Here is a 12,978-nt window from a genome sequence, read left to right on the forward strand (position 1 = left end):
ATATATATATATATATATATATATATATATATAATATGTATATATATATATGTATTTATATGTGTTTTGTTTAGTTTCCTTTATATCCCGTTACACAGCATTTAAAGGGCATGATATAACTATATTTTTTTTATTTATATTATATATCATAGTTTGCAAAAATAATATTTTTTTCAAAAAACCTGAAGAAAAATAACTTTAGCAGAAACTTCATCTTAAAAAGTGTACTCTAATATTGCTTTGTCAATAATATTTTCTTCCTTAGTATTAAAGTGGCGTTATTACTTTTACGATCAAAATATTTAAGAAAGAAGTCGAACTATTGAATTCACAACCGACAGTTTACGTGACAGTAATTCTCCAATTACAAATTGTTTAAAAAATAGCTTAATTGATTAGTTTATAAAAATAGCTTAATTGATTAGTTTATAAAAATAGCTTAATTGATTAGTTTATAAAATTGAATAGTATAAGATAATAAAAGCTAAATGTTATAACTGAAAAAATATAATAAGAAATATTTATATAAAAATATAAATAATGATTAAACAATTAAAAAAAGTTTGCTTATTTTTCAATATTTTTATTTTTATTTAAAAAAAAATTAACTAAGAACAATCATTCAAATGACCCATATATGTTAATGCAAACTTTTCCCGAGTTATCAACTTCACCATAGTCATAAAGATCTTCTCCATTCCAAACTTCAACATACTTGTTTTCTATCGGGGAAGGTATTGAATATTTGAGGTTTGTGAAAATTATTTCACTGTCGTTTGCACTTAATCCAGGAAATATATATGCTTTGTTGAAATAATAAAGCTGTTGTTTTGGACATGGAAAGATTACTTTTCTATTGCTGTCAGTAATGTAGGTATTTAAAAAACTTGTATTGCTGTAGCAACCAAATTTACAGCCTGCAGATGTTGAAAAACATTTCAAAACTCCATTAACGTGTACTAGCTTAATTTTAGTTAACCGATTCAGATTATAAAGAGGAACAAATGCAGGGTGATCATCTCTTGCTTCAAAACATGCATTTTTTCGTAACAAAACCCAGTCTGAATCTAAGGAACCAACAACCTTCAAAAAGCAAAGCAACCATGTAATGATAACAAATTTCATTCCTTCTAATAAATTCTGAAAGTAAGAATAAATATAATTCAAAAATTAGAAACAATAAATTGAAAATATAAGAATAATAAGAAAATAAATTAAAAATAGAAGTATGTATATATATATATATATATATATATATATATATATATATATATATATATATATATATATATATATATATACATATATATATATATATACATATATATATATATATATATATATATAGGTTGGAAAGAACTGTCATTAATTTAAATAAAATTAAATATACTATGCAAAATAAATCCATGTTAAAGCTATATTATTATTTAATTTAAATAATATTTTGAAAAAACTTTCTTAACTAAAATATTAGTATATATAAAAATATATACAAAATATATACAATAAATATTTATATAAAGATATACATACAAGGTAATATATATACAAAAAATATACAAGTTAAAAAAATAAAAGTAAATATTCTACAAAACTTGTAAAACTAATATATTACTATTTATAAGAACACTTTTTATTTATTTATTCCATTTATTATAATTTTTTTATTTATAAGATATTTAATAAAAAATCTATTAGAATAAAATCTCTCTTTTTTTCTCAAACTTCTCATATTTTAAAGTTATAAGAATCAGAATACTTGCAAGTTTCTTTTTTTTTATTGCTGTTATAATGAGCTAATTTTATTACATTCGTTTAAAATTTCAGGTTTTTAAAATCTTATATATTATAATCTTAAATTTTTTTTAATTACTTAAAAAATATACCTATGTTGTAATTACACTGAGTTGCAGAAAATAATTAAAGTTTATTAACAAGGTAGTAGACTGTTAGAGTAGATTAAATAGATCAAAGATCTATTTAATCTTCTTAATTATCTACTAAAGTGAAGATTTACTATCAATTGTTTGTTTGTTTTTCTGTTGACAACAATAAGGAGAGTGGTAGTAAGTTTAAAAACGATTTTTATTTTTTATAAAGTAACTAAAATTATTAAAGTGGTTTTGATGAAAGCTAAATTAATTAAAGGTTTATTATATTCATATATATAATGGCTGTAAAAACTATTATAGTAAAACTAATAATATTTTTTTTAATATTAATCTATATTATTCTTAATGTCAATATAGTTATAATAAATTGGCATTATTTAGACGCACGTACAACATATTTTTCCTTATTTGTGCGTATTGCACTTATTCTAATTAAGTTTAAAAATAAACAATTAACAACCATAAACAAACAACAATAGCAGTTAAAAAACATCTACTTTGAAATAAGACACTTAAAATTAAAAGTAAAAGTTCCCAATGATGTTGATCAGCTAAGCAGCCTTTGTGTTTGTGTGAGAAATTAAGTTGAGCAAAAAATAATATCTATGTTTAACTTTAATCTTCTAATTTATATAAGCTTTGATTAAATTTATTAGATTAAGTAAACTGATGTTTAAGACGCCAGATAAAGTTATGATTAATTATGCATGTACAAACGTTCAAAGATATTTTTAAAAGTGACTTCAATCTCTATATAAAAGCTAAATAATCTTTGCATTTAAAAATTAAAGTCTGTTTGTTCCTTCTAAATGCATTCCGATACTCCTGATGTTGTTATCCCAGAATTACTTGAGATCATCTTTTGATTTAAAATATGTTTTTAACCAGTAATGGTCATTAATTGTTGGCTCCCAGAGCTACTGACTGGTTCCAAACTAACTAAAAAGTTGTGAAATTTTACTTTTTAAATAAAACCTTTTTAAAGAAGTAAAATGAATTTCACTAAAATTAAGAGTCCAATATACATTTAAGTCCGTTATATATTTTATTTCAACACCTGGTATTCTGTGCTAGTTGAAGTAGTAAGGAAAAAAAAAAAGACAACAAATTAATAGTATAGTAGTTAAGAATGTCTTCTGTTTTCCTTGCCAAGTCTTTGCAATTTCAATTTTAAAAAAACAGACTATGGTCTTTGAGTCTATATAATTTCAAAATCAAAAGCATGCGAAAAAAAATTATTTTGTTAAAAATAACTTCTATAAAAATAGCCTGCTATTCCATCTTTGGAAACCTGTTTTCTAAGTTGGTATTTTATATCTTGGCATATTTAGTTTTTAGACATAGTGTAACGGAAAAGGATTTTTTATGATTCAATTAAATAGTGAGTTTATCGATAAAAAATTTGTTTTTTTATTTTTTGGAAGTTTTCGGAAAAAAATATTACAAAACTATATAAATAGAAGACAGCAAATAAAGTATACCTTGAAAGCTTAACCATCAAATTTTTTATCAATACACTAATTATTTAAATAAATTATAAAAGGTATTATAAAACTATATAAATAGGGACCATAAATAGAGCATCTACACTCCGATAAATAACACAACAATGTTTTACATTGGATTTTTTTTTGTATATTATTTAATAAGTAGTTTAGATTTACTGAATTAAACATAAAATATATTTATTTAAAAATTGTTGTTTAAAAAATTGTTTGACTCCTCAAATGTCGAACATAAGCTAAATAATTTTGAACTTGAGCTAAATAATGACAAACTAAATAAAAACATTTTTTTTTACAAAATAGGCTGTTTCAAATCTTTTCTGGCTTTAAATAAAATTCATCTTCCAGTAGTAAATTGGAAGATAAACTTTATTTAAGAATGTAGATGCAAAAAAAATTTTTGTTCAACATATTTGACATATTTAAAATGTCAAATACATTTAACAATACGCTTAATCCCTCATTACAAGTGATGACTGTAGATGAGACACCAGTTTTTAAAGTGTCTCTGCCAACAAAAATATCCTTTGTAAGTTTAATCAAGTTAGTACGAATCAGAGACTAAATAACAAATCTCTAATAAATCAGAAAATCCTTTTTGTTACGGACAAATTATACATACTGCAAAAAAAAAGAGAAAAAATCAGAGATGTCACTTTTAATAATACCCTCTTTTAAATTTGCGTTAAAAATATCGCTTCTTGAGGTACTATTAACTAGCGAAATCGTATTTTTGTAAATAATAGTTTGCTTATTTGTCAAGGAAAAACGCCCCATTTTTTAACAAATAATGATAAAATTTGTTTAAATTGGACTTGGCGCGGTATTCAAAACAGTTTATTTTTAAACCACCCGATTTATTAGGCTTAATTTTTATTCGTAATTATTAAAAAAATTTCTCGTAATCAGTTAAGTATAACCTATATTTTCATATTTACTTGTTCATTTTTTCACAGTTTTTTAACATAGTTTTTTTATTTCATACATTACATTTCATATTTTTTTAACATTTAACATTTTTAACATTTTTAACATACATTTTTAACATTTTTAACATACATTTTTTAACATTTTTAACCTATGTAAATAACTTTTTTCTTATCTTCGTTATTCTTTCTCTATCTATTTAAAATTTATGTTACTGTTAACTTTTTAGATTCAGTTAATTTATTATATTAAATAAGTTAATAGCTTTTTGTATATTTCGTAATTATCAAGTCAACAGGTTACTTTGGTTCATTGATTTTATTTTTTTAATTTGAGTTTTTCATTAGCATGGTACACTAAATAGCTTGTTTTTTATTTCATCAAGCTTATCGTTAAAAAGTTACAACAATGTGTTTTCATGAAACTCTAAAAGTTCCTGTATTTGTGAAATTGTAATTTTCACAACTTTTGAAAGATAGCTTAACCAACTAAAAATTGGTTCAAAAAAGTATATTTTTTGATAAGCTTCAGAAAATAATGATTACAGTTTACAAAGCTGCTCAACCTGCCCCAACGGGATAAGATGAGCAACTTATAGGGCAAGTTGAGCAATCAACGAATAAATGAATATGTATGATGTGAAACTTGGATCTTACCCAGTTGGCACGGTACGTTTTTAAAACGTTTTTTAGACGTTTTTATAAGGTTTAAACCTAATAAAACGTCCAAAGAACGTTTTAAAAACGTACTGTGCCCACTGGGTAACAGTAAACATGTCCATAGTTTAAGAATTTTTTAATTTATAAACACTAATGATGTAAGTAAAAGAAGAGAAAAAACTAAATAGTAAGAAAGTGTCATAAAAAATAGAAATATTATTATTTTTATACTATAATTTCTTTGAACTTTGTAGCCGATTTAAAAATGACCATTTTAAATATATATATATATATATATATATATATATATATATATATATATATATATATATATATATATATATATATATATATATATATATACTAAGGAAAAAACGGCTAATTATAATCAAAAGCCCAATATATTGATGAAATATTAATACAGATAAACAGTGACAAATAAAAAAAAAAAAAGTTAAGAAAACCTGAGATAAAAATAGCAATAATTATTTTTTGGATCATTATAGAAAAAGGGCCCGAGCGTTTTACTTGACTGCCGTCTAACAATCTTTAGTCATGCATTGAGTTAGTATTCTAATTTCCTAACTTTCATCCATTAGATTTATAGTCATTCAATGCGTAGTTTTCAAGAAATTTTAAGTTCGTAACTTGTCCCTATGCTCAACTAACTGGCTCTACCCTACATACATCGACTGACTTAATAGAGAGAACAAGCAAGATATGCACATACAAGATATGCACGTACCTCTAAGACTCAACGTTTTCGATGAAAAAAATTTCACATATTATTTCTTAATTATTCTTCATTAAGTAATCTTCATATTATTTCACATACATTTCTTAATATAAATTAAACTTTTTTTATCTAAACTATTTACATAGTTGATAGTTTCAAAAAGCTGGTTTTGAAAATGTTATATATATATTAATTAATACTAAACAGAAAAAGTTATATTTTTTATGCATTTAATTAAAAATAACAATTGAAATTATTCTCAAAATTAGCACATAGTTGTTTTGAGTGCCAGGTTAAGTGATTTTTTTGAATGAATCTTCATAGTTGTTTTGAGTGCCAGGTTGGCATAGTAGGTTGTACATATATATATATATATATATATATATATATATATATATATATATATATATATATATATATATATATATATATATATATATATATATATATATATATATATATAAAAGGAGGAATAATAATCATTTTTGTTGTCAATAAAGTCAAAAAAGACAATTTTTAAATTTTCTTTGAACGTTCATCCAGGCGGGATTTAGTTAACTTTATTTGGCGTCTTAATCAAACATTTAATTTATCATAACATTATTGTATCAACTACATTATCTGCTTTATTTCTCGCTGTTTTTATCTTTGAATTAAATTAAAATTTAATTCAAAGATAAAAACAGCGAGTGTTTTTATTACACTACATTGATAGTAATCAATTGCAATCAATGCGATACAAGCTAAAACTTACCACACTGATGGATTATAAAGTAATAAAGAAAACCTTACTAGCAAAACTTAAAATAATAATTATCTTTAAAATGGCATCTCTTTTAATTTTAAAGGATATCTCGATGCAAAAACCTTTGGTAAAATATAACCATATTCAAATAATAACAAGTTTAAGGTTAATTATAGTAAGGTAATGCAGTTCTATCTATAAAGAAACAACCTTGAAAATTTGAAGTTAGTTCCATATTTGGTTAAAAAGATATGAATGATTTGCTGTTCGCAGTCAGACAAAAAATTACAATTGAGAAATCAAGCTTCGAAGTTTGAAAACAATATATTAATTAAAAATTTCATACACTCATTTCAACTAACTTCATTATCAGATTTACAACTTTGGTTTTTAAGTCGTTTACAGGTCCAAAGGAACAAAAATTATATTGGGAGTACGGGAGGTAGTGCTGGATTAAGGGATCCCGAATTATTTTTAAGGACCTTTTTTTTCTTTTTATTTAGTTGTTTTTAGTCACTCCAAAAAAAATAGCCCTGGACCCCGAAAAGTCTTAATCTGCCACTGTGGAAGGGATGGGGAGGGGGCGGGGACAATAGGTCAAATAGTGGTAGTTCAAAACCTTTTGTCAAAGGAACTTACGCCAAAAATACAGATAATAAATTAGATCTTTTCTATCCTTTTTTTTCTTTTCTATCTTAATTTGTAATCATTTTTTTCTAAAAACTAACTTCAAAATTATTTATTTTAAAAATTATTTGGAGATGAGGGGCAAATGTCCCTGCTGCTTCCCCGGTTGCTACGGGCTTGGTTTAGTAATTATACAAACCCAAAAATAAAAACAACTATTTAAAATTTACTTCTTTAATAAATATATCAATAAAAAGATTGGTTGCTATGGGCGTAACGAAGTAAATTTCTTAACTCATCATCAACAAAAAATTAATTTTTTTTAACTATTTTTTGTTATTAAAACCATATGATGTTATATATGGTTGAAAAGCCAGTTAAATTTTATAAAAAGTTAGCTAATAAAATAAAAATTAATTTTTTTTATGGAAATCGCTAGGTTTTTACCATATAACCACCCTAAGGGTAACGCATTTCTTTTTTTAATTTTTAATCCTTTTATTGGGAGGATTGAAGGATTATGGATACTTAATCTCTCGAACAACATCTTAATCTTATTAACTACATTTCCCATCATGCACATTCAATACACATTTAGTTCTGATTAAATTTTAAAATAGACCATTATTAATACTAATAAGATTTTTTTTTGATACGTAAATAAGTATAAATAAACAAGTAAATTCATAATAATCATTCTTTAAGGTAGCTTCAAGTAGATTGAAGTTATATCTCTCAAACACAATCGACTTTCGCTCACAATTTTAGAAAAGCTTTGCAAAGGTTTTCTATTTTAGTTTCTTTTTAACCTTTTATTTATACAAATACAATTTACAAATATAACACATTATAATTATTGTAATTTATAGTTATTATAATTTTCGGTTTATTTTAATTAATTTTAATTAACTAATCGTTAGTTTTTTTTAAAACTTCTAAATTTAGGCAAATAAAATGAAACTTGTTATACTGGCTTGCCTACTATCAGTTTTATTTGCAAAAAAAGAACAAAAAAATAAAAAAGAAATATTGAACAGTGGTATGAATAAATAAGTTTTTTTTTCTCCGTACAAATAAACAAAGAAAGTCATGTTTAAAATCGTTGATTCCATAGATTTGAATTGGATCATGTTACGAAAAAATGCTTGTTTCGAAGCAAGTGGAAATCATTCTGCATATGTTCCTCTTGTTACGAGAGGTTGGTTAACTGATATTAAGTTGGTACATGTTAGTGGCGTTTTAAAATGCTATCTAACATCTGGAGGCAGTAATTTTGGTTGCTACGATGATGGTTTTTTCAATCTCTACATTACTGATAACAAAAATAAAATTGTTTTCCCATTTTCAAACCAACAACTAACTTATGACAACAAGGCATACAAACTTCCTGGTTTAAGCGCAAAAGACAATGAAATGGTTTTACCAAATTTTAACCATCCAATTCCATATCTGAGAGAAGAACAATATATTGAAATTTGGAATGGCGAAGATCTTTTTGATTATGGTGAAAACGATAATTCAGGAAGAGTTTGCGTTAATATTTATGGAATTATTCAATGATTGTAAAAAGTTGAAAAAAATTAAATTACCTTGATATGCAGGATTATGTCTCTTTTATAAAGAAAGTCCAAAAAAAGTTCTTTTATAAAGAAAGTCAAAAATATATATATATATATTTATATATATATATATACATACATATATATATATATACATACATACATATATATATATATATATATATATATATATATATATATATATATATATATATATATATATATATGTATATATATAAAATATATATATATATATATATATATAAATACATATATATATATATATATATATATATATATATATATATATATATATATATATATATATATATATATATATATATATATATATATATATATATATATATAGTTCTATAGACTGTTGCATTTGGGAAGAGCGGAAGGAAAAAAATGATTCTTACGCCAACACATACGTTAATTACTTTTGACTTTCGTCCAACATATGCGTGTTGTCAGAAAGTTAAAACCATTAATTTAATTTCAAATTAATCGTTTTTTAAAAAAAACACAAAAACGGAAATTTAATTGACCAGAATGTTTTTAAAAACATTCTGAATGTTTTTAACAATATGAATAATGTTTTTATTTTTTTTAATAAAATGTTTTTATTTTTATTTTTTTGCGCGGAGTGTTTCTACATCGACTATCTTATAGCCTGACTCGCAAGGGAGTGCTGCTACATCGACTGACAAATAGCCTGACTCGCAAGGGAGTGCTGCTATATCGACTGACCAATAGCCTGACTCGCAACGGAGTGCTGCTACATCTACTATCTTTTAGCCTGACCCGCAAGGGAGTGCTGCTACATCGACTGAGGGTTTGGTTGGGGCAGGCAGTCTATCAATTAATAATAAAAAAAATTCCGGTCTTGCATTTTAATTTTTACTTTTTCTCAACGAAATATGGAAAAAACTTTCTGACAACATATAAGAGTTCTATATATTTATATATATATATATATATATATATATATATATATATATATATATATATATATATATATATATATATAAATATATATATATATTTCTTGAGCAACGCAATAGCAATAATTGTGAACATATTTTAAAGAAAAACACGATATTTTTTAATCTGACATGTTTCGTAGTTAACATACTACATTTTCAAAAGATAAAATTACAAATTTAAAACTCTGGATATAAATATATAATCAAAACTTGAAGACATTACAGAGAAATATTAACAGATAGACAAATTTATATTATAATGAACAGTTTGTTTTTTTAAAGATGGGTTTTCCCATTTAATATAGAGTGCTTCTTTAATTTTCAATTTGTTTTTGTTAGAAGCAGTATCCAAAATTTTAAAACAATTATGTTTACTTGGATTTTTACAACTAACAGATGAAATTAAATGCTTATAAACATTAGATTGTTTGTCACTTGTAAGATGCTCATAAATCCGTGTAGTTAAGTGTCTGGAGGTTTCTCCAATATAACTGGCATTACATCCAGCACAAGAAAATTTGTAAACAACATTGTAAACAACATTTGAGCAGCTTAGGAAGTGGATCTTTTATACATAAACTGTTTTGTAATTTGTTGGTAGTGAAAATTAAATTAATTATAACATCTTTACAATATTTTTTAATGATTTTATTAACTTTATATTTAGTAAAATTTGAGTAAAATCCTATAAATGGAAGCTTATAATATCTTATATTATGGTTATCAGTACTATTTATCACAGATGGATTTAACTTTTTATCAACAAATAATTTAATTTCAGTGTCAATTATCTTAGGTGGATATTGTTTATTTTTTAAAACATTAGATAGATTTTTTATGTCCTTATCAAATCCTAGCCATGTGTTGTTGATTTTATACGTCCTATCAATTAAACAACGTATAAGACTAATTTTATAACAACAGGGAACAAAACTGGAAAATTTTTGTAAAAGACCAGTAAATGTATTTTTGTGATAAACTGATGTGGAAAGCGAAACAGACTTATTGATAAGAACATCTAAAAATGCAATTTGATTATCTTGTTCTTTTTCCATCCTAAATTTTTAGTTTTTATGTTGTTTATTGAGATGGGTAAAAAATTCCTAGGCTTCAAACTCTGAATTAAAAATAGCGATAATATCATCCACATAACGTTTATAGAAAATCGGTATGGAGGAAGAGCAATTACTAACCCATTTTTGTTCGTGAAACCCAATAAAAATATTAGCTAAAATTGGCGCTAAAGGAGAACCCATGGCAACGCCATCTAATTGATCATAATATTTCCCGTTGAATAAGAAATGAGAACTGGATGTTGAAATTTGAAGTAAATTTTTGAACTGAGCTTTAGAAAAATGTCCTACTGCAAAGAAAAAAAAGTTAAATATTCAACTAAAATTTTCCTTCAACTCAATCTAAATGATGTTTTCGATAAGTCGATTCCATTTATGACAAGGTAAACAAGTTTATTTATAAAAAAGTAAAGTGTATTACAAAGATTATATATATATAAAACTTCAAGTTAAACCAACTTAAATGTTACATAATTTAAATAATGACAATGTTTTGTTGTTTTTTTTAGGTATCGAGTTAGCGTGAGAGCTAAAACAACAATGTTGTCTTCCCTATTACAAGCTAGGGGAGCAAATATTGACATGTTGAACATTTCTAAGTTGCAGAAAAAACCATGAAATTATGGAGAAAGAAGCACGTATAGTAAGAGAGCAGAACCTAACAGTACAGGATGGAAGTCAAGATTTCGGAAACAGTAGAAAGGTTGGCAATTAGTGTTTCCTCCCAGAGACCAGTTCACTTAACTTTCTTCTGGGAATACTTGAAGTACCCTCCTCCAAAGGGAAAGATCAAGTACTGGCTATCTGGCTATCAAAATTCTTGTGGAATATTGTAACTTAACAGACCAGATCATGGCTTGTTGCGCTGACAAAACTCGCTCAAATACTGGAAAACACAATGGTGCAATCAGAAATATTGCAGTTTATTCTCTACCTTGTCCGATTCTTTGGCTAATGTGCAGGTATGATGCTTTAATATATGAATTACAGGCTTTTTTTTTCTGAAAGTTATGACAGAAAATGATAATAATAATAAATTTAGGCACCATGTAATGGAATGACATGTTCATCATGTTATGATGGAATTACATGAAAAGGACTCAGCAGATCCTTATACAAAAAACATCAAGATCTTTGGCCTAAGATTGAAAAAGCTGTAATTACATTGGCCAACATTGAGAAATTTGAGAACAAACCTGAGTTTGCTTTTGGAATCTTCTTTTACAATCTTGCAAATGAAACAATGCAGTTATGCACAACAGCTCTTAAAACAAATATTTTTGACAGAGGCGATTACAAATATTTATGTCAACTAGAAGCTTTTTACCGCGGAGCAGATTGGTTGAACTTCGGATTTCTACAACCAGGTGCACATCACGAAGCAAGATTTATGGCTGATTCATTGTATCTGTTAGCAATGCAAATGACCAAGAATTACAACAAGCAACTCAGTATTGTTGAGATTAAGATGATACAGGATGCAATAGATTATATAGTGATCTTTTACTGTTTATCAATGCTCGATGGTAGCTCAGGCTCCATCCAATAATCTTAGAGCATTCAAATTTCATCGAAGATCATGATTAATCTATTTTACTCCAAGAAGTACGGAAAGACAAAGCTCTTAATCTTAGTATTCTCAGACACATTTGGTATTTTACACCACAGTGTAAAATCTTTGCTTCCGCTGACCAGCACTTAGAGGAGAAAGAGAAGATGGATATTCTTGTGGAATTGTTAATTTATGATTTTCCAGAGAGAACAGCTTGGACAATAAACAACCAGAACCTTTTATACAGGTCTGTCTCCTCTCAAAGCTATCAGACTTTGTTTCTCAAGAGTCTTATCTCTTTTTTCTCTATCTTGGTATAACCAAAGATGACAGTCTTTCATGAAAAGAAGAACGAATGTCAAATTTGAAGAAAAATCTCAACAACAAATCTTTCAAGACAGTGTTCAGTGTACGTTAATCAGGAGTTGTTGATGACAGGGCTGAAAGACACATCATATTGGTTTAGGATTTTATTGGAAGGACATAAGGAGGATTGACATAGAACACAATATTAAATGCAAAAAAAAATTTTTTCTGGGAGACTTTAATATATATATAAAATATATATATATATATATATATATATATATATATATATATATATATATATATATATATATATATATATATATATATATATATATATATATATATATATCAAATTAGTGCCCAATTTCTTTAAAAAAATTTTCACATGCTAGTACTTAAAAAGAA

General features: G+C 25.3%; 1 protein-coding gene across 2 annotated transcripts; it reads left to right on the plus strand.

Moving 5' to 3' along the window:
* The first annotated feature begins 1,998 nt into the window (after window positions 1–1,998).
* Window positions 1,999–8,694, plus strand: LOC136084395 (uncharacterized). Of its 2 annotated transcripts, XM_065804399.1 has the most exons (4): window positions 2,040–2,066; window positions 7,797–7,874; window positions 8,037–8,130; window positions 8,206–8,694. In XM_065804399.1, exons 3-4 carry the CDS (start codon window positions 8,046–8,048, stop codon window positions 8,649–8,651), a joined length of 531 nt encoding a protein of 176 aa, XP_065660471.1. In that variant the 5' UTR covers window positions 2,040–2,066; window positions 7,797–7,874; window positions 8,037–8,045; the 3' UTR covers window positions 8,652–8,694. The 2 variants fall into 2 exon arrangements, with proteins under 2 accessions (XP_065660472.1, XP_065660471.1); XM_065804400.1 differs by lacking the exon at window positions 7,797–7,874 and having other exon boundaries at window positions 1,999–2,066.
* Window positions 8,695–12,978: the final 4,284 nt, after the last annotated feature.

Source organism: Hydra vulgaris, chromosome 08 (assembly GCF_038396675.1).
Source record: "Hydra vulgaris chromosome 08, alternate assembly HydraT2T_AEP".
NCBI classification, from domain to species: Eukaryota; Metazoa; Cnidaria; class Hydrozoa; order Anthoathecata; family Hydridae; genus Hydra; species Hydra vulgaris.

Bases quoted from the DNA above. Each gene is read 5' to 3' on its own strand.
- LOC136084395 (XM_065804400.1), top strand. From the start codon at position 8,046: ATGAAACTTGTTATACTGGCTTGCCTACTATCAGTTTTATTTGCAAAA. The intron at 8,131-8,205 runs GTATGAATAAAT...TTGATTCCATAG, and splicing joins AAAAGAAATATTGAACAGTG to ATTTGAATTGGATCATGTTA.